This window comes from Echiichthys vipera (genome assembly GCF_963691815.1).
Source record: "Echiichthys vipera genome assembly, chromosome: X".
Taxonomy (NCBI): Eukaryota; Metazoa; Chordata; class Actinopteri; order Perciformes; family Trachinidae; genus Echiichthys; species Echiichthys vipera.
Genome location: NC_139825.1, coordinates 28,606,848 through 28,632,077, shown reverse-complemented (window position 1 = coordinate 28,632,077; position 25,230 = coordinate 28,606,848). Strand labels below are relative to the sequence as shown.

The window sequence follows — 25,230 nt, the reverse complement described above, 5'->3', positions numbered from 1 at the left end:
TCTAATATCATACTAAGAAAATATTTAAACGTTCAAGATCAGTGAAATGTAATTTAAAATAAAGTTAGCATTTCCTGTAATACTTTTGTTTCAGTATCAGCCTGTTACGTGGTCATGTTCGTGAGTCATGAGCTAAACTGTGGTGGAAGATGGTCAGCAGACGTAAAATGATTGGTTTATAACACTGACATGTCAGTTCTGATGCTGCCCCTTCATACAGCGGGGCTGAAGACAGTCAACAATAAATAATCTTCTGATGAGGAATAAACCTTCCTGTCCGTAGCTGAATGGTGTATTTAACATTGGTCTCAGTGGTGGGACTTGAGAGGGCCTGATATTTACTGTGGTGGTACGTCAGGTACAAAGGACCACTGCTTTAGGCCTCCCTTAGCCATTAGGACCAGCTTAATATGCAACTCAATTTAACTTTCAGCTAAGGGGTCCTTGGCCTCAACGCATCCAAGACCCCTGCTCAACTTAGTCCTCCCTGCCTGCACAGAAATGTACACATCAATTAAACACAGATTAGGACGCACCCTTAGACAGCAGAAATTGGCCACAGACACATCACTGTTAATATGTGATCAACACTTGTCTTCATAGAGCTGATCTTATTATTTTAGCTGTCACATTAGAGGCACAATGTTTGGTGACATCTCTCAAAACAAACTATGATCTGCCAGCTTTCAATATAAAATTTTAGTTCAGGGTCTATAAAAGCTATAAAACGTCCCCTGCTGACTGACTGACTGCCAGTAAATTAAAGTAGCTTTTTTCCCTCCTAAGATTGCAGAGAATGTCTGTAGCACTTTAATCAATAATGAGCTATACTGCCTGTGTGACAGCAGCTGATTAAATTGGTTCATGAATAGTAGAGCTACATACAGCCGCACCCAGTTGTCAAACATAAAGCAGGCGACTTCAAAAAAAGGACTTAATGCAGGACATAAAGGGTTTGTTCAACTAATACAATACTGGATGATGTTCAGAGGACTCATATGGTATTTGTTATTTTATTTCAAAAGAACAAATAAAGAATAATCAGATGTATATTTACAAGGCAGCACAGATGGACTTTTGACAGACTATGAAACCAACATGGCGTTCCTAATACAGCAATATAGTCCCATTCAAGAATACAGTGATAAACAAAACTTGTCTTTCTGCCTCTACTGTGAGTTGTTATGGTTCACAGCTTAAAGTGTGAGGATCAAAATGACTAGTGCAGAGAATCATGGGTGTTATGGCATACCTGTGTTTGAAAGGGACAGACTGAAAGGTGTAAAACAGTTTTATTTATTTCCCTTCAAGCCTCATGTTGAAGCTTTCACATAGTCTCTCTTTGGGTTACCTGCTTTCACTGGGCCTAGCATTGGTGTTCGTAGATAATCACTATCTGATTATAAACAGGACCTGTTAACTCTCAAATGTAACTTTGTGACGCAGGCTACACATCAAGTAAGACCGGCACAACTACGCAATCTGAACGCTTTGAGAAGACAAAACCAGTTGGTGGAGTAAAGAAACAAACCCACCCCCACCCTGAAGGTTTTTCTCTGGTATCTGATCTCTGCACACTGGCTGCTTTGGGAACAAATGCCTCAATTGTGTGTCTGAAAAAGTTTATACATAACTTGGTTCCACAGTGAAATTAAGTTTCATATACAAGATTGCACGGTCACAAATTTACTAGGGTAACTCATGTCCCACTTAGTTTGTGCTAATATACAGGAAATCAATTCAAAAAAACATATTCACGCAATAATTATGTACATATTGAGTTCCTAGTAGTCATAATTATTCACATATTATACAAATTCAGCCCTTTATCACACCTCTGAAGGATCTTTAGAAAAGTTTTGTGGGGATTCATTATTTTGGTACACTAAATCTGATTTACATTGTAGCATTATGCTTCCTTTGCTAAATAAAAGTAAATTAAATGGTCAGAAATTAAAGTACACACTTAAAAGATGCATCTTGCTCCACTCGCAGTCTTCTTTTGAATCCCTTTAACAGCACACGACTAACCAAAAGAAACCATGTTGAAATTCTGAGTTCCTTTTTCCTAAAGATATAAAGTGCCACAGCATGTGTAGGAACACTTCTGTAATCTAAAGTTGTGTTTCATCTAATCAACAAACGTAGCAACATGAGGTTTCAAAGTCAAGCAGGAACGGAAATGTGAAACCTCAAGTATGTTTCCCGACACAATCATACTTTTCAGTGGACAGTAAATTGAACAACCTGTGCAAACACTCCTCCTGTTTGTTGAGGCTTGCACACAACTTGTCTCACTTAAAGGTAAGGGCTTCTCTGTCATTAGCAACATATAAGACAAATACAAGTAATAATTCAACTGTGGACAGTGTGCAGCTGACAACTTAAGACTTAGATGCAAATATTCAGTAAAAATTCACTGATGCATGTCTAAAAAAAGGGAACTTCACCATCTATCAAAACTGAATCCCATCAAAAAAGGGGAGAATGCATAACTTCATTCAACTGCACAAGTACAGCCGAGACGTTGCTGTTTCATCGTGCAACATATAACTAGTGCCTACTACGGACACATATCGCCTATTCAAGACACACGGACACATTTTCTGAATGTGCAAACAGGTGAGTTGATATTATCCGCCAGGTTTAATAGCAGTAATTGAATCATCGGGGCTCTCTTTCAAATTTTTCGGCTGCACTTCAGAGTCCCCCTCCCTGTTGGTCTCCACAGGAGTTCACCGTCACAAAAGGTGCATTGAATGTACCGAATTAGCTCATACGTCCACATCGTCGGAGTCAGGGGTGCTGGATGACTGGGACTCCTCCTGGGACTCTCCCCACACAAACCTATAGTTGTTCTCCAACTCCTGCTGTCTCTTTTGCTCTTTGTAAACCTCTTCTGTGCCTCCAGTCTGTAAGATGGGGGAGAAAGGATGCCTTCAATACCAACCACATACAGCACAACAGAAAAAGTAAATGATACTTGTTAATATTTTCGAGACCATGTGGCAAAGGTGTACTTGTGGGTGCTAGATGGACTTCCATGGACCTCCACCCAGATCCATAAATCTCATATCTCTGTATTCATTTTTTATGATGTAAGAGGAACAAGTTTTGGCAAGGTAGCTTAACGTCACAAGGTCTTCTCTTTTTAACCTTCCAAAGCACAACAGTGTGATTCATGATTGTTTTGTGTATTATACTAAAACAAACCTTAAAAAAAGATGTTAGTTTTGTACATTTTTAAAGACAGTTGTGTTTGACAAGCTATAATTTGCCAGAAACCATATGATCTCCCCATTTTACCATGGGGTTTACCATAGTATTTCTACTTAACTTGATGAGGGAATCTATACCACTCTTGTATCTGTGCTTTAATATGAAGCCACAGCTAGCAGCCAAGCTAACAGGCTGCTGGTTTCATATTTAACAGACAGAGACGAGAGTGGTGTCCATTTTCTCTCCTCCAGAGAGCAAATAAACATATTTCAATAGAACCAAACTATTGGTTTAGGTTTACACGTGATCCAGACTGTAGAAACATTTAGTTCTTAAAAATGTGAAAATCAAATGTTTAAACAAATAATAACTCCAAAAAATGTCTTGATTTGTATTTATAGACGACACAAATTTTCCAACGCACCATAAAGCTGCTTTCACACTGACTGCAGTCTAGTGTTGCAACGGTATGAGATCTTCACTGAAAATTTAGAGTAATCAATCAACCTCAGATCTGCATTTCTTTGGACTGTGGGAGGAAGCCGGAGAACATGGAGAGAACAATGCTTTACTATGATTATAGCTACTTACCACTGCCCAATGATAGACAGGCTGAAATTATTTGCCAAGCAAACTTGAATGCACACAGCTGCTGGTAAACACAGTGTAATGGTGCATAACACACACCCAGTAGGATCCAAACGATCCTCATAAAAAGGCCTGTTGTTTAAATTACCAGGAGATTTATGAGGAGCTCCCTGAAGGACTTTGTATCTTCTTCAGTCAGCCACTGATCACCTGCTTCCTCTGCATTTTTTCGTGTCAAGATCTTCACCTCAATTTTACCTAAAAAGATAAACAGGGGGAAAGACAGGACTGCCGGTAAGACAGATGAACTTACAAAGTGACTCAGATTTGTTTAAACAGCAAATAATCATAATGAAGAATGGCACAAACAACAGTGGATGAAAAAGAAAGGACACGCATGGACACGCGTTTTGTTTCCCTATGCCTTCAAGATCAGCTTCAGCTAACTGTTAAAACAAATATTACTACTGTAATTGGTTCCTGGTCTAAAGTCAAAAACAACTTCAGCAATAGCATATGAGTTTAAAACAAAGGACACCCTATGGTGTTAAGTGTCGTTTTAACAGTTCACCCTGGGAAAAACCCAAAACTTGACAGTTGGATGCTTTTTCACAAAATGAGAGGAGAAGTACAGATGGAAGAGAGAAAAGGCCGTGAGTGTTTCGGGCACTCCCCCCTCGTACCTTCTGCCTTCAGTCCTGCTTTCTCTAGCTGTTCTTTAACCACGTCCTTTATGTGCTGCCACTGCGGGTCTCCTTCGCCCATCTCCTGAACTTTGACCTCCCCATCAGGGCTGCTGCCCGTCTTATACTTAGTAATTTTGATCTTAACATGGTCGTCAGCCGCTTGGTCTGGTGTGACGAGACAAAAGAGGGACAAACAACACAGTTCACCTCAAAAAACCACCAGCAGGTCCACAGGATGGAGGAGGTAAGAGTCAAGAATGTGTATTCCAAAACACTGTCTTATCATAAGCATTACATTTCTGCACTGTCACAGATTTATAATACTGTGACTGATTTCAATTTGGATTAAAGAACTGAAAATCACCCACACATACATCAATAGCAGCGAAAGAAAGATCTCTACAGAAAAACATAATGTGTGGCTTTTGCATTTAGTGGGAGAGGTTACAGCCGGCATTCACTCCCGGGACGAATTACTCTGAAGTAGCCACAGGTATTTATAGGCTCCAGCTCCGATCAGCAGTGATGAAAACATGACACCAGGGTGGACATTAATTTTCGCTCCTTTTTCTGGTGAAATGTTATGACGCGTGTTGCCTCCGTGGGTAACTTCTGCGATTCAATGTCATCTCAGTCACAAATTCCGCCTGTCTTTGCCCAAGAAGTGCTCAAATATCTCTCCAAATTAGACAGCAACGAGTTTGAAAGAGAGACCGACATTGTCACTAGTCTCCATGCTGCCCTGTTCACTAACCTTATTTTCCGGCGCATTCATGAAATTAAACGCGACACACCAGAAAAAGATAAATAATAATACTCTTCTACTGGTAATGGGAAAGGAGTGTATCACCTATTTTAGCAGGTTTTCGCAGATTTAAAAGACCCACATTATACAGGCTAATTTTGGTGGGGAAAAAGGTAAAAGTACCCAAAATAATTCAAAATGCCAATCTGATGACATAAAATCTCTGTGGATCAAACTAACTCCATGAGTGCGTCTATTCTGGGATGAAAGATGTCACAACAAACATCTACTGCACATATGAGTGAAATATGAGGGTGATGGAGGCAGACACAGAGCGTACACACAGAGGGCCAAGCTGCCTGGTTACCTGGCTGCTTCGGAGCCAGGCTGGGGCTTCCCCTGGTGGGATCACTGGCTCTTTGAACTCCCGCTGTCTGCTGCTCTGGGTCCTGGGCATCTTTCTCCTCCAGATGATCAAGTAGCTTGTCCAGCGTCGTCTCCAGTGTCTGTGTTGCTTGAGTGCGATCAAACTCCCCTTTCAGACCTTCTGTCTCTAATTCTTGCTGGGCCTATATCACAAGAGAGAAGCCATTGTTGTGTCAGATCTGCCTAAAGACATTTTAATATATATATGATTTCTCTATACATCCATCATAGTGTATCTAGTCTGAAACCTCATTTATGATGTTGTCAAACTCCTTCTGCATTTCCTCCTTTATCTCTTCAATCTTATCAGAGGGCACTGTGAGGTCTGCCATCTCTTCCTCAAACTCCTGTAGCAAGCGTTCATCTTCGTCTTTCTCGTCCTCGCCGAACTTCTCTGTTACCCTGTCGCCTGTCGGTGTCTCTCCTTGACTCTTGGCTTGGTTTTGTGCTTTCTAAACAAGAAGAAAATGCAACAGTGAATTGGAGTACCTGCCAAAAATATACTGAAATAAGAAATATACTCCAATATACTGGTCTAAAAAAACCTCTTAGTAATCTTGGCGAGTACTGACCTTCCTGTTACTCTCTTTGAGATGCTGGACAAATTTCATCAGGTCTGCTGGGTCAGTGATAATTTTAAAGTTGAATTTTTCAACTGAAAGAAATTAATAGAAGAGAGAAAAGTCCAACACTGAAAAATAGAAAAGTACTTCATTTGGACTAACAATCATTCACTTTTGAAATCAGACAACATAACATGACTGAACAGGATAAATAAATAAAAAAGACCGCACAGTTCTGCTGATCTTGTTTGAGGCTTTCTAAAGCAGCAGTAGATTGTATCAGCTGTGCTGTAAAACAGTGACCATGATGGTCATAAATGGCACTGGTCTTCCTGTGTGTGAGTGGGATAGAGAAGGCGACTGCAGCAAATTGCATGTTTACCTTCGTCACCATCATCTATGACTTCATTGTCTGTAAGTGAGTCTTCATCTGTTGCCTGTGTGGAAAACGAAATCAGGTTAGAGTTGTGGGGTGGGGATCTACACCCTCTAGTGGTTGGATTTACAAATCTACATTTAGAGAGTATTATAATAAACCACCAGTTAATAGTTATGAAGATGAAAATGTATCAACAATGTGTCCGTTTAACTATGGAAATATCTTGTTGTTATTAACAGCATAGTAAGCATAAAATAAAGATTAAGACAATGCATGAAAACTCTATTAAAATACTTTTTAATATTATAGAGCTTCTCCAAAAAGATTTACTGTTATTTTGACATTGTGGTCAGGCGAGTAGCAGTCAAGCCTTTTCTTTTACCAGACAGGCATCTTTCATTAAAAGGCAAAGACGTATTTCTATACCTGAGCCTCCTGTTGAGAAGCTGTTGATTTTGAACTCCCTGGCTTTGTAACTCCCTCCCAGAAGTCAGAATCTTCTGTCTCCTCTGACACTGCAACCTCAGCTACGTCAGCAGTATCTGCTTCAAAATAAAGGCACACACAAGTTTAAATCTGACGTGATCGAATCATTTAGTGAATTGAGAAATTACTACATACTTTGAAGGTCATTTCAGTTCATTAATTGCTAAAAATGCACCTTTTGTGTTTGACTGGTTGGAGTCATCACTGGGTGCAGGCGAGGTCTCTTCTGGTGTTACTTCCACGGCTCCATCTGCCCCGTCATTACCAGCCAACATCTCATCAAGACTCCTCAGCTCCTCTGAGATCTGCTCTACTTTACGCTTTGTGTCCGCTGAAAACAGACAGAGGAAGAAACGAAAGAAAGAACGACCATGTGACACATTTCTTGTTTAAAAATGAGACAATGAGGACTTCATATATCAAACGCCTAGTCAACATCAAATGTCAAAAAGTTGCAAATTCTACTGTGGTTATCTTCCTATCTTATATCAGCCTCACACTTTTACATTAAAGTAATGAAGAAAACCTGTCTCCAAATGCTGCGTCACAGTGACCTTCATCTTTGTAAACTCACAGACTTGAGCCTTGACGTAGTCCATGTACTGTTGGGCACTTAGCGCTGGCTGGCACACGATACCCTGGGGCTTGGCAGTGGATGGCGGCCGCAGGAATGGATGCTGGCAGGTGCGACCGGTGTGAACTGTCAGCACATAGCGGCACGACTGAGGCTCATCCACTCGGGCAATATAGTCACCAGAGCCTTCTTCACACACAAACTTAAAATAATAAATTACAATTAGTCAGGTGTGTTTGGATCATTTGGCGCTACATGCAAATGTTTATTGACTCTGTATCTGTTTGGAGTAGCAAAACAACAAGAACAACAAGAAAAACAGACAAAACCACAAATCCATATTTGAAAGTCTAACCCGGACTTCAGTCTCTCTGGGGTTTCCATTTAGGTCACACTTTGAGCCATTTACATAGCTCTGACTGTGGTAGCGCTTCAGCCTGTGCTGTTTGGAGGCCTGGGAAATAAACAGAAAGGATGTTTTAACCAAACTGATTTGCAATAGTACAGGAGGCTCAATGCATCATCCAAAGGTGAGATGTGATGCTTCTGTTGTTGCACTCAGGGGTGGTCATTACTGAAAGCTGGTAAATAAAAACACACTCTTTAAGTAGGGTTGCACCAGCTACCAGTTATCTACTTATATTACCAGTTTGTAATTATCAGTTCTTGTAATTATCAGGGTTGCAGAGGGGTGGAAATTATTATGTGAATATAATTTCAGAGACTTTCCATGGCAAGTTAAGATGGGCAATTTGGGAAATATTCTGAATTGAAACCTTTCCATGGAAATTATGGGAATTTATGGGAATTGTGGGTAATCCAAACATAAATATAAACATTTTGTTATGTCATCCATGCAAAATAATAAAATAAACAAATAGAATTAATTTAGTGACTAATCCAATGGTTTATTAATATTGTGGCTACTATGATCCTCCAACCATTTGTCTGAAATCTTAATTTGCTCATTGTCTAGGTAGTTTAACATTTGGGCATAAAGGGACCTTTGCGTAAGGTTATCAAGCAGCAGTCAGCTGGTGGGTCAGTGGGTCTGTGAGCACGCTAACGGCTGTCCTTTCCAGATTTTGTCACATCTCACAGGCTTTCATAAATAAACTCCACGGACTCATATAAACCCATGCAATGTTTCAATTCATGCACCTTTAGCTACAACCATTTTGGACGAATATACGTATTGAAGAAGGAGTTTAATTTAGATTTTTGATTAATCAACTTTCAATACTTTCAAGACCCTGCAGAAACCCTAAGTTTAAACTTCTTTACTCTCAACCCTTTCCAAGTCATGTACACACGATGCTCTGTTTAAATTAAAAAATCCTGGGTGTGCCAATAAAGCAGATACTATTTGAGGGATTTATAAGCTCTTTTTATAATAAATCTCCATCTGAAGATAATTCCTAAAATGCTAGAATGATTTTCTTAGCTTCAAGACAGCTGGTTCTTCTTTTGTGGCTGATGAAATAAGTAAAGCTCAGCTAATTATGCAAGCTATTAGTAATGACAATGAATTTTTAGAGGGTATTTTACTTATGTTGCAAAAAACAAGAAAAAAATCCAATAGTTTCTGCTCTACGTTCAAAATTAGAAAAAGAGTTATCATCAAATAGTGCGGAAATAAACACACAAGGCATTCAACTGTCAAGTAGCCAATGCCACATGCAACAACAAGGGTTCAGCTTATATCATACAATCATGCATTTTTCTCATTATATAATGTATACCAGAAAATTAAGACTGATTGAAAAAAACAACTAAAACCACAAAATGAAGGCAACTGTACCTTTGCTGTTTCATTGCTCCAATCAAATTCAGATTCATAATAACCGAGGAAGAGAATGTCCCCTTTGATTTCTGTGTCTGAGGAGAGGAAAATAGCATCTGTCAAAGTGATGGTCATGAAAAACACTGATTCAAAACGGTGAGGTAGGTGAGCCCTTACCTTCGAGGTGGTACTGTCTGATATGCTGACCGTGGCAGAACTCATATGTCCACCAGTCCTTTGTCTCCAGGACACACAGAGAGCAAAAACTTCAATAAACCGTAGTTGCTCTCATTTTCCTTTTAATTTAGGCCACATGCTCAGTGTCATCAACAATATCACTGATCATCCCATTTGAGTTCCACACATAAAAAAAACCTACAAAATACTAACAAAGGGCTCTAAACACACAAAAATATCACCTGCACACAGGTTTCCAAATCTTACTTTATCTGAAGTAGCTACTGGACAGCTGTTTTAACCGTCAACAGTATTTGGTTCATATATGTTATTCAGAGTGAGTAAAAGCAGAAACAAGTTCAGGCTGTACAAGGTTACTGTTATGATGATACAACAGGAAATTATTCAGCAGAGTTGATCCTGATGCTTCCAGTCTCACGATCACTATAGTTAGGAAAGCAATGGCCAAACTGAAATGCATAAATGTGGCTTCTGATGTGTAAAACAACACTTTCGCTCTTTTTCCATGATGGTGAATGCCAAAATTAGTTTGTCATGATGGTAGTAGAGGTGGTCTTTGGTTCAGGCGAGATGGCCCACCTCTGCTATTAAATACTGTGGAAAACCTTGGCCACTGAACTGATCACATTTCTCTTTGCTGAACTTCATTTTAGTTCAATATTCACTTAAAATTCAATTAAAAACTTTAGTTCCCCTACACAGCCATCACCTTTTAGGGTATTTACAGGACTAAAAATAACCGAGGAGTTAATTTGTCTGCCTCAAAGCCACAACCTTCCTGTGTGGCAAGAAAGGTGAGTTTAAGCAACCAGACACGTTGATATCATGCCAGCAACCTGCTTTCCCAACCTTTCACATGTTGTGCATATTTTCAAGGAGTTTTGGAACAAAGGCTTTTGCTTCCTACAGTCACACTAGAGACAAAGGTCTGTGAACAGAGGACAGACAGATGTTTAAATTCCAGTACTAAACAGTGTTTAATAAATACCCATGGAGAAAGGAATCAGTGGCGCTCTTCCAAAGAACTGAGTGATCTTCTTTCTCGTCTTTTGTTCCTACAACGTTAACTTAACTCTAAGGTGAACCAGTGAAATCATAGAACAAAAACACAAAGATGTGTGTCTCTCCCGTCACAGGACTTTGGTTCAGTTTACATTCACAGTCTACTTTATTGTGTAGATGAAAATAGATCATTGATGTTGTATATTTTGAATATAACTGATAATCACGGGTCTGAAAATGAGATAAATAAACATTTCCTGTCCTTAACATCTTCTCTAGGTGCAGCACAGTGAAACTACTGAGCGAGTTGAGTTACAGGACTGTGTAGAAAGACCACGTCAATGAATGTTCAGACTTTGGATCCAGACATATCAGGATTGTGTCAACGATAGATCCAGTTGTGGCAGGTTGCTGTCCACACATCAAAACATGTTTCAAATTAATAAATAGACATACATTCATATTTAATTATTTCACTGCAATCAATACAGAAAACAATATATTTTTATTTTCTGCCATACACTTGAATAATACAGCAGTTAGAGAAAGAACTGATTTATAAGCCTTAAAAGCATATTTTGATTATGTGTTATGTGGATTTAAAACTGCTCTACACCTGAAACCAGGCATGGTGACTGAGAACTATAAGCCGTGATAATGTGATAGTTGGAGATGGATGTGCACAATATCCACTTTCTTTATACTTTAGTTAACTAATACAGGCAAACTAGCTTCCACACTGCATTGGAAATTAAGTCACAGAGCATTCCCATAATCAAATATGGCTCAAGTGATCAGATGTTTTGCAGTGAAACATGCATTTGGAGCCATCCGCTTGACTCAGCCAAAACACGCTTTAGTGAAATGTGTTGTCGGATTGCATAAAAAACAGCTCTATCATGAATGGGTTGAAGTTTGAACTACTTTCGACACAGCATACTAAGCATCTTACTACAGGATCCTGATAGATATAATTTCATTTTCCCTCTCCAGTTTGGGTTAATGTTAGGTCCTCGTTAGTACAGTGGGCTTCTGTTCAATTATTTCTGTGTCAGTCAGGCTACCTTAAAAACTCCCAGAGCCAAGGCCACGATTCCCTTGGTGCCTTCAATCTGACTCTGCAGGCTGCAAGATACGGCTGCAGACTTACATGATAACACTCACGTCACTTCCTTAATGTCATGTTTATGCATTATAGTCAATGAGATGAAAGCACATCTCCTCTTGCTATAAGAACCTGATCTTTGTTTGAGGTGGCTTCACGCACTATTTTGTGTTGATGACCCTTCTGTTTCTCCTTGATCAAGTAATCAAACTCCTTCAGTATCAGACATACAGGAGTGGCTTTCTCTTTTCTTTCTGGTACCACAATAAGTTCTTCCCTAACAGATCCCACAGATGAGCAGTTGAGCACTAACCTTCACTAGACACTGGGCACTGTGCATTGGACTGAGTAGGTCTGGGATGTCAGGCCCGGTGTATCCCTGTGAGTCAGACTCAGAGGCAGGGTCCTGATGAAACCGGACGGCCTGGGCTGGAAGTCGACACTCATACAGCTGCTTGTACTTACTGGACACCATCATAACCTCCTCTTTCTTGGTCTGAAAGGAGAAACACTGTCATCACGAGAGCTGCAGCAGTATCTTAAAGAGTGACAATGCCCCAGCAGTGTACCTGATTGTTTAAAGCACTTTAACTACCTGACTATGCGACTGCCTTAGTCACTGGTTAGTCAGTTACAATCAAAATGAGTTGCAGCTTAGAGGAAGTGAAGAAGATAAGGTTGTTGTTGTGACAGCTGTCAACAATGGTTGCTGCGTAGGTCACATGGAAATAACTTTACAGCAGTAACGCTTCCTCGTGTAATTTACTAGCAAACAGTACATTTTAAATTAACTTAACTATCTAGCAGATGGGTTATTCATTACTCGCGTTTAGTGACATTAAAAGGAGATATTTAACTCAAGCTAATAGTAGCGTACTTTCTAGCTAGCATGCTAACCGTTAGCTCCCCCCTCCACACACACACACACCCACACACACACACTCAATCACACACACACACACACACTCACCTGCCCCAGCATGACGGGGTCGGGAAGGATTTGAATCCCGTACTTCATCTCATTCAGCTCCTCTAAATTCAAGAAGGCTGTGACACAGAGGGGGCATAGGAGCAAGAAAACGTAGACTCTCTGTAGGCTCCATACCAAGGCAGCAGCCATGACGGACTCTTCTGCTGACAGCACAGCAACAACACGGACCTCTGACTTGGTGGCAGCTGATTGGTCGAGACGAGAAGTTGCTGCTCTGTCATTGGCTGATTTTTGCGTCTGTCAACGGTTGTTCGGTCCATGGAGCGTTACTTTAAAACACCGGCAGAGAAAGTGTGTTTTTAATTAATCTCATTTTAATTCTGGCAAAGTTTTACATCCACATGTGTGGATTTAGAAAAGTAAAACCCTTTTTTTTGGTTTCCATGACAAGAAAGCTATCAAAACTATAAATCTGTGCTCCCACTTTAATATCTGTAATTCTACTTAATTTCATTACTTATGTCCCCTGATGTATCTTACCTTTTCCTTTTTTTAATTATCATCATTATTATTTTATCTCTATTTATGTTTGTATTTGTTTTGTTATTAATGTGATGCTCATCATATGGTTTGGTGCACTGTTAGTGTATTTTGTAAATAAATTATAAAGTTGATGAAAAAACAACAACACCGGCAGAGAAAGAATATAATGGTCCAGGTGTGCAGGGCCCCGGATTAGCCACACTATTTAATTAAAAAAAATGTAACTCTGGGGAAAAAAACTTGCCTCATGTTGGGAACCTTAGAAAAAAATTGGTCACTGAAGCAGGAAAAGAAAAGCCCAACGACTGAAAGAACAGCAGGACCAAGATCTACTAAAGAAAATTCCTAAATTAACAGGATTTTTTGAGGTTGTGGACTCTTCTTCTGTTCTAGTGTTTTTTATGATAAAGCATGATTAATAATGTGGGGGGTTCAAACAAACAGTAGCCTAGGGGCCCCTGTCCACCTTAATCCGCCCCTGGGTGCAGACACTGATGGGGCTGATGGATGAGGCGTGAAAAAGGCGTCACAAACCAACTCGGCCTAATTATAAAACGTATGGATAAATTCCAGTCATGCGGATTATTTACTTATGTTTTACAAAAACAAACAAAAACAAAAAAAAACACATTTACACGTGTATAACTAACTTCTTCACCACACATTGGTAAATGAAACGTGGAAAACCACTGCGTGGTTTGCTACTTGAGTCAAGGTTGATTATTTCCGTAACGTAACCAGTATTCAATGGAAATAGAGGCAGACCGTCCAAAAGCATCCATCACACATTCCTACACATGATAGGCTACGTACGAGGCATACACGCGCACACACACACACACACACACACACACACACACACACTTTGTCAAGTCATGGTTATGAGCATGCAGTTGGGACATATTTGCAAAATAGCATGCATGATTGATCTGAAATCATGGTCCGTTTACAGTCCATTGAGTGTATGTCAGATGCGTGTCGGGGCTCCGTGATGCCGCTGCTCAGCTGATTGACCGCTGAGTGTTGTTTGGGGTGCGGTGCGCTCTCCACTGAGCTGCTGCTGCTGCTGTTGCTGCTGCAGGGGGAGCGTCCGTCCACAGCCTGCAGTGCTTTCATGTGCGGCCGCCTTATTTGTCTCCTTGCTGCTCCATTTTCCACATCTAATCCCATTTGCAAGACCACAGAGGAGCAAATTCATTTTGAGGGGGCGACCTCCGTGCAGACGGGAGGTGAAACAGCCACTGTGCGTCTTTGTACTGAGGTGAGCTCCCCGTTCTTATGATTTCACTCGGATGATAATAACAATAGGCTAATCACAGGTCTGTGTTCTGCACGTTATTTTTTTCGGTATTGGCAGCTCTGGAAAAAAAAACATATGATGGTTTCTCTACCAGGCAAAACACGAGAAGAAAGGCGTTCGCAATTTCGGAGCCGAATAATTCTCGATAAAATATGTGAATGCAATAATAGATCCTCTCTTTTGAAGATGTGTTTCTCATGTGAGGAATGTGATCGAAAGAAACAGCAAGCTTTGAATGCATGATTACATTTTTTTTTCTCCCTGCAGTCTTATTCACGACAATGTAGGCTAACAGGCCTGCCTGAGAGATTGTATTGTATCTGCAGACATGTATGTTCGCTGGACAGATTATTGCATTTTTCTTATTTTTAAGCATGTGTAAGGAGGTGTTGTTGAAGAAGAGGACAATCGCGGTGATTTAATATTCAGAATCTGAATGAGGCAACAAATCTGTCACGCACTTTGGGAGGGACCCTCGGAGCTCTGTGGGTCTCCAACATGTCCACAGCTCTCCCTTTACCTCCTCACATGCTCCTTTTTTAAATTAATTGAAAACAGCTGCGCAGCTTTCATTGTGGTTCGCTGTGGACATGTCTTGATCCTTAGATCATTGTTTTCTAAAGATGTTCCGAATCATCATTGCACTGGGTAATGCCACATTGAATTAGCAAGCTTCACAGAACAAAGATCACACTAAATGTTAAAAAATAAATGAAAAATCTTCCTGTTCAGTTAGAGCCCGAGCTGAGTAATATCTCAATATTAGAATTTATAGTCTTAAGCAAATCATGCTACACATTTACAACAATCTGTTATTGGATGATTTGCGTTAAACACTGAATTGTTGTTAAAGTCTTCACATTCAAGAGCTCTTTGATGCATTTCATGCTCTGTTTTTCTCTGTTCAGAGTTGCACGTGTCTGTTACAGCTCAGATATCTAGATTATTATGCTTATTGTTAGTTAACTACTGTGGCATGTGGTTTATCTAAGCAAGAGAAGGAATTGTTAACCTGATTGTAAAGTGAATACGATCCTCTGTTGTAGGAGGAACATTTCCGTTAAGACCTAATTGTCTACTCAGAAATCTTGTTTTCCTTGTACAGACAAGACCACAGTCACCTTCTGCCTAAAGTACCAAATGTCCAAATGTCACTACCTTTTGAGTCTAAACCTGTGAAACAAGGGACACTAGTGAGTTTGCTCAATACAAGTTATACATCTAATGTGCACGGTGCATCCACATCACTGATAAAACCGGAAGTGCCTTTAAAAGGAGCAATTTGAGAAACCATTTCCTTTGAGAGATGTTTAAGTACACAGGTCCACAACAGCCCAGCTGGTTGGCTGCTCTCACTGGTCCTGTCCTATTGATTTTTTTTCTATCCTACAACAATAAAGCTAAATTGGTCCCTCCCCCAAACCCTCCAGCATTTCCCTAGGGGACTGATGAAGCACCATATGGGCTCGACCGAGTTTTAATAGGATGGTGCACTAGCTGCATGCTGTTTTGCATACAATTTATACATTTCTGGCAGTCTGTGATGTTGTTATGATTTTTTATTTTCTACCCTTTGCTTTTTGATTAATTTGACTTCCCTTTTGTTTCCAGATGGGGAGGGTGATCAGTGTGAAAACTCATTTCTGTCACTATCTACATGGTTCCTGGAGATGCAGGTGCCTACAGAGGATGCCTTTTCACTGACTGGATAGAGGCAGTTGAGTAATAGATTTAAATTCTGCACAAATTCACTTTTTGAACACTTATTTTAGGTGCTTGCAGTAACGTGTAGCCACAAACAGCTATTCCACATGGTGTGTGTGCATTGCCATTGCAGCTATATTAATGTTTCACTGAACTCTAAAATAATTCTATTTGTGTTATTAGCTTAAAAGTTACCGGCCAAAATATTTGTGTGGACAGATGGTGGTGTTTGAGCCAACTCTTCAGACATTTGGTGCCTGATCAGATAAGATCATCATTAAACCCACACACACACACACACACACACACACGCACACGCACACGCACACGCACACGCACACGCACACGCACACGCACACGCACACGCACACACACACACACACACACACACACACACACACACACACACACACACACACCAGTAACATTCAGAGCAGATATACAACTTTTGGTTCATCACAGCTCGATGGTAGGATAAAGCGGTCATTGTTTTCTGGCAGATATCTGAAACATCTGCTGTGTAGCGGACAGGAAGAGGGAGTGGAAAAATGTCCACATGCCAAATGTATATGCACATTAACTACAGCTGTAAAATGCTATTTTGACACATACTGAGTTAGCTGGTCTGAAACTGTATTCTGCTATCCCAGCAGACTCGTGCCAGACTGTGTGTTTTGTCCCTGGTGGTATGAATACTCCGACTCTGCCTGTGCGTGTAACAAACCCGTGTTTATATGTTAAATGTGGTGAGCACAGTCAAACAATCGAAGGTTAAGAATTTCTATTGCTGATTGTTTTTTTCTCGTTCTGACCGCATCTTAGATGCCAGAACATTTAACGACACACCGCATGGAGCAGCATAGTTATGATACCATCTAGAGTGCAGTTCTTTATTTAATAAATGCTTTGACATCCATTTCCTTTGCACCACTAAGTGGCTCAACCATAAATGTAACCACGGGGCATCTGAAGAATGTTCCACAGTTGGGCCAGAGCTGCTTTTTTTGAGTCTGTCCTACTATGTTCATGTTTATGATGAGGACAAAATCCAGTCGTAACAGAAAATTGACTGTAACATCGAAAGATATCCACTTGATTCGGCTAACTGAGGCTGCTGAAGCCTCATATTAGCTTCAGCTTAAGTTTAAAGTGGTTCTCTTCATGGCAAGTACAAAAAATACAACAACCAGCAGGTCTTTTAACACACATATGTCTGGGTCAGGTTTCAGGATGCGCTCCCTGAGAAAGACAGTGTTGCTCGCCATCCTGGTGTCTGTAGTGTTGGTGGTGGCCCTCCTCCATTCATGGCCCACTCGGGCGTACACCACAGTGGATGTGTGGCAGCGACTGGGGCCAGTTGCAGAGAGGCATCTGGAGGAGAGGATCCTAGAACCAGACCACAGATTAGGCAACATCCCCTTTCACGTGAGGGATAGTGTGGCAAGGTAATTATTTCTTATTCACTCCATCTAAACTCCTCAGCATAACAGAGCTCACTCAATGTGTCACACGTGTCTCCGATGATCTGTCCAGTTTGCTGGCGCGTAACGGATGTGTGTGTGAGGGTGACAGCGGAGGAGTAAACCTGCCCTTTGCCCAACTCTTGTTCCCGCGGGTGTCAGCTCACCCGCTGCACACTGCCTTTGAGGCCTCCGAGCTGGAGGAAATGAAGAGGAGACGGGCCAAAGAGTACAAGAGTTTCCAGAAGAGGTAAGCAGCGCCATAAAACAGAGACTCCAGGAAGTGTTGCCAGAAGAGCAAGTGAAGAGTTAACTGAAGTAATGTATGAGCTGTATTTCTCTTCTGTCCCAATACGGGGCTTATATATCAAACTATATTTTAGTTAGCTGCCACTCGACCTTAATACATTTAACATTGACAAAGAGCAAAAAACTCACTGGTCTTTAAGCATATTTGTGCACAGGCTCCTTTCCTGTCTACACTTGTGATGTATGTTGTGTGTAGGCTGCAGCATGCATCTGATGTGGATCTCCCCGCCCCCCTTTTCAGGTCACAGACACCTGCAGATGTTCTCATTATTGCAGAGGCTAACAGTCCCTTACAGTATCCAACACAGGGGGTGGAGGTACGACCCCTGAGAACAATCATCATCCCAGGTGAGACAAACACGACTGGTTTGTTAAATTAGTTTACTCTCCAGGCATCGGACACAATGACAGCAAACAAATCATCACCCTCATCAACCAAGTTACTAAGTGTGACCTATAACGTACCAGTGTGGTGTACAAACCAAGCCACAGCGACTTCCTGGTTGATCCAATACGGAAGTGCAAAAACCTGCAGTTCCCCGAGTGTCCAGTAGGAGCAGATTGCACAGTAGAGCAGTTTCTCATTAACCCCCATGTCAAACAGGTCGTTTTCACAGCATAATTAAACCCGTTTAAAGTACAAAAAAAACATTCTGGTCTGTATGTTTAGGTCATATCTCCATGACAACACTGAGGGGGGTGAATGCTTTTGTACCAGGCTAGTTTTTAATTTAATGAAGGGGGCGTGACCTCCTGAGTGACAGTTATCCTCTGGCCCTCACTTCTCCTCGGAGGTATACGTCAGACAGATGGACGTATCTCCCTCCCCCCAACGTCGCATACATGCCCTTTTTTTTGTAAGAGGAAATGATGTGGAGTCAAAATCTGACAAGATGGCGACCCCAACGTAGATGCTACGTGCATTTGTCTATGGTACAAATGCACCTTAGATTACATGTAACTGCTGCCATTGGGAGTGTTTTTTTGTGTTTAGCACGAATGAAATAATACAAAAAACATGAACCACAGAGAGCAAACACAAACTCACTCAAAGTATGAGTTTGAATGTAAAAATTGCAGACTGTCTGAAAGAAAAGTTAGTAGCATGCTCATTCCTCTGAAAGCACATATTTGCTTTCATTTTGGCTGACAGGAAGTAGATTAAATTGATCGCCATGGCGTCTATGAATGTAAATTGTTATCATTTGCTTTCAGGCTTGGCCTTACACATCCTTCCCAGAGACCACTACTCAGTAAGTCTTTCGTCCTTATTTACTTTTTCACATATTAGATATCTGCTGCGCTTTAATACCGTCTACCTTTTCGTTACACCTCGCTGCAGATAAACATCACTGCCATGCTGGGAACGTTTAATGTGGCAGCAGAGGTGGACGGCGTTAAAATCAAAGGTGATGGCGAGAGGCACATGACTCTGTTAAGCAGCCTCCTGCCAAACCTGAACCGACAGCTGCAGTTTGTCACGTACACAAACACACTGTTCCACCCCAGCACAGCAGACACAGGTGAGGCCTCAGACTAAACGCAGCTGATCTGTGGATTTTCATGCCCATTATTAAATCTGTGGTTGGATTCATCGATGGTCAAGAGACACAGTTAGATCCTGTTACACTAATCAAATGTATTAAAAGTATTTTTTTGTTGTGTATTTTAGTGCAGTTTGAGACAGAGGGGCACCAAGCCAGCTTCAGTATCAAGATTCGTCATGGTGTAACACCCAAACTGTATAACACTGGATCCAAAGGAGGTAAAACACAACGCCATTAATCACGTCATCGTTTCACCACTAAACAATAAAAGCCGGAGGAGAAAGTCACCTCTCCTTTAACGGTTGTTTGACCTTCCTTCTTTGCAGAGTACAACGTCAGCGCCCTCGTTACCGTAGCTACAAAGACTTTCCTGCGTTATGATAAGCTTCAAGACCTTATCAACAGTGTGAGAAGATACTATCCTACCGTCACCATAGTAATTGCTGATGACAGTGAAAACCCCCAAACCATTTCTGGGCCTTACATCGAACATTACATCATGCCTTTTGGAAAGGTAAGTCAAGTGCCAGACACAAGCTCGAGTCTTTTAGTTTCACACTGATGCTCTTTGACATTCATGCTGCGCGTCATGTGTCAAAGGGTTGGTTTGCTGGACGAAACCTTGCCGTCTCTCAGGTGACCACAAAGTACGTGCTGTGGGTGGATGACGACTTCATCTTCACAGCCAACACCAAGCTGGAGAAACTGGTGGATGTTTTGGAGAGAACCACTCTGGATCTGGTGAGGGTCAAACCGTTTCCGTATACGACTGTGACAATCTGGTGTTTTTGCTGTCAGTGATGTTCTACGTATATGTTTGTGTGTGTTTGTGTGTGTTTGTGCGTGTTTGTGTGTGTTTGTGCATGTTTGTGTGTGTCCAGGTGGGTGGTGCAGTGCGGGAAGCCACAGGTTACACTGCCACCTACAGACAGACCATCTCCATTGAGTCCGGGGAGGAGGATGGTGACTGTTTACACATGAGGAGAGGATTTCATCACGTTATCCAAGGTTTCCCCAACTGTGTCGTGACCGACGGGGTCATTAACTTCTTCCTGGCTCGCACCGATAAAGTCCAGCAGGTTGGCTTTGACCCGCGCCTCGCCAGGGTCGCTCACCTGGGTGAGTACAGTTAAAGAAATATTTACATATCAAACATATCATCAAAGAGACAGGCGCTAAAACAGAGCGTTTACAGACAAAGGGTGGTTCAGACAGACAGGATGACAAAAATAAGTTATAATATATTATTTTATATATATTATAATACGTTTTTGAACATTAAAGCATGTAAACACGTTCTAGTCGAAACACAAAATGTATGGTTCAAAAGAATGAACCTGAAAATGAGCACAATTTGGGACCTTTAAACATTATTTTTATACTTGTACTTTGTACTAAGAGGAAATTAAAGAAGATGTAAAATAATGGATGTTACTGTTATTCTTCACAGGTTTGGAAAGCCACTGCAGATTAATGTTACAGTAATATGGAGACTGTAAAACATACTTTTGTTTTGTTTTAATATCTCCAGCTGTTTGCAGCTCCTCGAGTTGTGCAGTGAATTTATTTTGGAAATATAGTTTCTATCAAAAACACCTGAAAGAAAATGAAGTAAATGAATATGCATACTGACATCTATGATTATATTCCGCTGTGTTGCTCAGTGTATAGCTACTGCAACTACTGTAAGAAATAGTTACGTGTAGAGGTGTGAAATTAGGACAAATTTAATGTTTCACTGGCACATTCAAGATATCCTGCAGTCGCTACTTTCTATCTGAAAAAGGTACTGATGAAAAACCTGCATGATCATCAACCCACAATTTACTATGTAGTGTTTTAGTAATTTATGTCTTAAAGATTCATATCGCGTGCTAGTTATTAAGATAGTATCATAATTGTTGCAAAGAAATTAAACTGTGAAATCATAATCAGCACACAAGAATCAGTGCTCTGCTATAATTAAACATCATTAAATTACCTTTAGTTAAATTTTAATTAAGTCCTCTAATATCCAGTTTCCCACTTCTGCCCCTTAGCCTTTAGGTTATTCCTCTTATTTTCTTCATCTTTATTTATCTTTATTTGTATCATTCATTTCACCCTGTCTTCATGTTATTATGGCATTAATTATATTACATCACTATATTAATATTAAATGCATTGTTCCAGCAAATGGAACATTTATTTTTCTTCATGTCCTGTCCCATCATGTGACGTGACATAACAGACGTACTTGTTTTAACCCAAACTGCGTTCTTTTCCTAAATCCTAAGTAGCATTAATGGTAACGTTATAATGTCATGTGTTAAAAACTGTGTCTGTTAAATGCTGATGTTCAACATGTCTGTAGTTTGCAGAAACGTACAATGCCAACGTTTAATTTTTGCGAATGGGTTGAAATTGGACTTCCGATCAAAATGAGATGTCGTTGTGAACATGTTCGACTGAATCATTAGTTTGTTTGTTTGTTTGTTTTGCAGAGTTTTTCATCGACGGCCTGGGATCTCTCCACGTGGGCTCTTGTGATGATGTCATTGTCAATCACGCGACCAAAATCAAACTTCCCTGGGTCAGCCAATCAGAGAGCGACAAGGTTTACGCCAAGTTCCGTTACCCGCCGGCCTCCTCTGACGCCACACACACGAAAAACGGCCTCCTTTATTTCAAGAACCGATTTCAGTGTTTGACTCACAATTAGTTCCTCCCCTTTTCGTCTTGAGGGTTCCTCTACTCTTCCTGAGTTGCCAAAGAAGTTCTCCTCCGCCACATCCCTGTCAGATAAGATTTCAGACACACACTTTGGTTTGCCTTTTCTTTAAACCTACATGTGCCAGTAGAGCGGTTTTAGCAGAAGCCATATGACGTAATGAATCAGCTGTAGTAACGCATATCATTTACATAAATCACAGCATCATCTTGATTATTCAAGGCTTTTTGTTTGTCAAATCTTATCTGGCTTTACATCCTCGAGTCGCTCGACCACAGAGACGAGGTTTGGTAAAAACCCAACAGGAAGCATCGTTACAGTCACTTCATGGTCACTCTAGGCTAATGTGAGCAGAGGCAGCCTACATGTGTCATCCTTCAATTTGCACTATCTAGAAAAAAGACTGAGCCCGGAAAAGCAATAGTGATGTCTGAGGGCCTGTGAACGACCACGAGGGGACACTTGCCACAAAGTGACAATCGTGTAGACACGGCGCATACTTTAGGTAACCTTTTCACTCATGCCACATGAAGAACGCATTGAGAACTTTTCCACCAGTGGTACCTGCGCTCCGTGACTGACCACAGGGTGGTTTGGCTGCTGGCTTTTAGGTGTTTTTATCTCTTTGTGTTATGGTTTTGCTAACCCCGCCCCTTACCCAGAATCCTTTGTGTCATTTCTGAGCGATTAATCACATCTGAGGGTGAGAAATTTTACGCATATGTGTGTGTTATCCGATCCAGGAGCAGCCTTGTTTGTTTTTTCTGAAGAGGAGCGCTTCTGTCCAGTCTGATCAATGCCAATGAAAGTGTTTGCATCTTTACATGCTGCCTAAAGGGAAAAGTTGAATGAACCAAAGTGCATGTTTCATTTTTCTTATTATAAGAGAAGAAGAACAGGCACATTGAGACATAATTAATGAGACTTTGATGATAACTTAACATATTGAAACACAGGATGGTGGTCAGAGTCAGGTAGTGGACAAGAGAAAGCTTGAAAATCCTGTTTTTATACTTGAGAGTTACTGTGAGTGGCACTCATGCTTGAAGTGATGATGCTGTTGTTTTATACCATGGCCTTTAGATGGTGCCCTTGTTTTGTTTCTTGATTAGTCAAATTTGTCTGAACAGTTTTTTTAGCAAAGAGGTACAAGAGATTTATCAGCTCTTTTTTTATCTGTTATATTTTAAAACACTTTTGTGTGATGTTTCATATTATTATGGATTTTTCTTTTTGTTCACCAAAATGTGACGTTAGCTCTGTGGAAAGGGGTCAGAGTGAAACTTCATCAGTGACAGTATTATAAAAGGCTTTTGTGTTGTTGTGCGTTAAAAATGTAGGATTTGTAACTGTCAACAGATCTATAGCTGAGCTGAAAACCTTTCTTTTTTTTAAACAGTAATATTTATTGTGTTAACACAAGTAATTTAACTTGCCTGCTTCACCCAAAAAAAACTCTGGTGTGAGCCGAATGAACACGCCTGCTGATCACAGTATTATGAGCGTTTTTTAATTCATTTCAAATGTTGACATATTAAAATATGTGTGGAAATACCTCTCTGTCATTGCCCAAAAATATGTTGGTGTGTTGGGACAGAAAGTCACATGTTCAGTCTACATCATAGTTAAAGGTCCCATGTTGTAAAAAGTGAGATGTCTTTTTTTTATTATAAAGCAGGTCAAGGTGAAATATAAATACTGTGAAAGTATCAAAACGCTTAACGCACAGATAAATGCATATTAGTAATATTCAGAAACTTTGAGCCTAAACGGTATAAAGGTAGAGCGCAGATAGGGAAGACTCGGAAACGCTGACCAATCAGAGAAGACTTTTTTAGGTAAGGGACTTGAAGAGACAGGCGTTAAAACGGAGCGTTTCAGACAGAAAGTATGAAAAGAATAATGTTTTATCAACATTACAGCATGTAAACATGTTCCAGGGGTGTCAAACCGATCCAGTAAAGGGCCGTGTGGCTGCAGGTTTTCATTCCAACCAAGCAAAAACACACCTGGTCCAACAAATCAACTGTGTGAAGGCAGTTCAGGTGATTGAGTAAGTCGAGTCAGGTGTGTTCTTGCATGGTTGGAATGAAAACCTGCAGCCACAGCGACCCGTTACTGGATCGGTTTGACAGATGTGTTCTAGTCGGAGCCTAAAATACAAGTATGAACCTGAAAATGAGCATGATATGGGACCTTTTCATCAGCAGTTTTCATCAGGGCCCCTCTAAATGTTGGACTGTGACATTTTCACACGACTCTTCACTGTGTGATAAAACGATAATTAAATGGCAGTTTTTTTGTCAAATGCAATAGTTGGCACCTGCATCATAAAATTGTTGGCTCACATAATCTTTCATATTGGTTTACTTCATAAAAGCCATTATTTTGTGACTCCAAACATAAATATTTTTTAAGTAATGACGAAGGCAACTTAAGAAGCGTCTAGATGCTCCACAAAGTTCTGATTTATTGCTGGCGAGCCTGAGTGGACTGACTTTCAAGGTTCAGTGTTCAGTATTTGTCATGAGCACAATTACAGAAGCAGTCGTTGGATGTGGCAATCTTAGGCCTCCACAACGATCATCAAACAACTAAAGAAAGACAGTAACGCAAGTAGAAGAAAAATCTGAATCTAAGGTGAAAAACATAGTGCCAGGTAAGGGCTAAACTATAAAAAGGAATGCAGTAAATGTATAAATGCATAATGAGAAGCAACTGTCATCATGGTAAAGAAAGTATGTGATGTACCCTTTCTTGGATAATATTCATGATATAAATTTGAAGGAATAAAGACAATTATCCAATTGACAATGATTCACCAATTCATAGACAAGAGCGCGAGCGTCTTTCTTTAACCTCTCCACTGGAGGGCGCTGTTTACCAACAGTTTTTAAGTTTTGAAACTGATTGAGTGCAAAGATCTGGCATAAAATTTTCAACACATATTTTAAATCAGTTAAAATGAATAT

At 40.5% G+C, this 25,230-nt stretch overlaps 2 protein-coding genes across 3 annotated transcripts; one reads left to right on the top strand and one right to left on the bottom strand.

Moving 5' to 3' along the window:
* Positions 1-1,045: 1,045 nt before the first annotated feature.
* On the bottom strand, positions 1,046-12,880 carry os9 (OS9 endoplasmic reticulum lectin). Of its 2 annotated transcripts, none has more exons than XM_083939385.1 (15): positions 12,725-12,880; positions 12,068-12,250; positions 9,627-9,690; positions 9,468-9,544; positions 8,022-8,120; positions 7,667-7,868; positions 7,268-7,423; positions 7,033-7,151; positions 6,610-6,664; positions 6,237-6,319; positions 5,913-6,116; positions 5,606-5,807; positions 4,491-4,658; positions 3,956-4,065; positions 1,046-2,912 (listed from the first exon to the last, which is right to left on the bottom strand). In XM_083939385.1, the coding sequence occupies exons 1-15, from the start codon at positions 12,872-12,874 to the stop codon at positions 2,775-2,777; spliced, it is 2,010 nt and encodes a 669-aa protein (XP_083795511.1). In that variant the 5' UTR covers positions 12,875-12,880; the 3' UTR covers positions 1,046-2,774. The 2 variants fall into 2 exon arrangements, with proteins under 2 accessions (XP_083795511.1, XP_083795512.1); XM_083939386.1 differs by having other exon boundaries at positions 7,033-7,148.
* Positions 12,881-14,401: 1,521 nt separating this feature from the next.
* Positions 14,402-23,724, top strand: b4galnt1b (beta-1,4-N-acetyl-galactosaminyl transferase 1b). Its single transcript, XM_083938631.1, has 12 exons — positions 14,402-14,489; positions 16,140-16,245; positions 17,455-17,677; positions 17,766-17,942; positions 18,243-18,349; positions 19,217-19,254; positions 19,344-19,524; positions 19,674-19,766; positions 19,875-20,062; positions 20,149-20,289; positions 20,430-20,667; positions 22,032-23,724. The coding sequence occupies exons 3-12, from the start codon at positions 17,463-17,465 to the stop codon at positions 22,247-22,249; spliced, it is 1,596 nt and encodes a 531-aa protein (XP_083794757.1). The 5' UTR covers positions 14,402-14,489; positions 16,140-16,245; positions 17,455-17,462; the 3' UTR covers positions 22,250-23,724.
* The last annotated feature ends 1,506 nt before the right edge of the window (positions 23,725-25,230 follow it).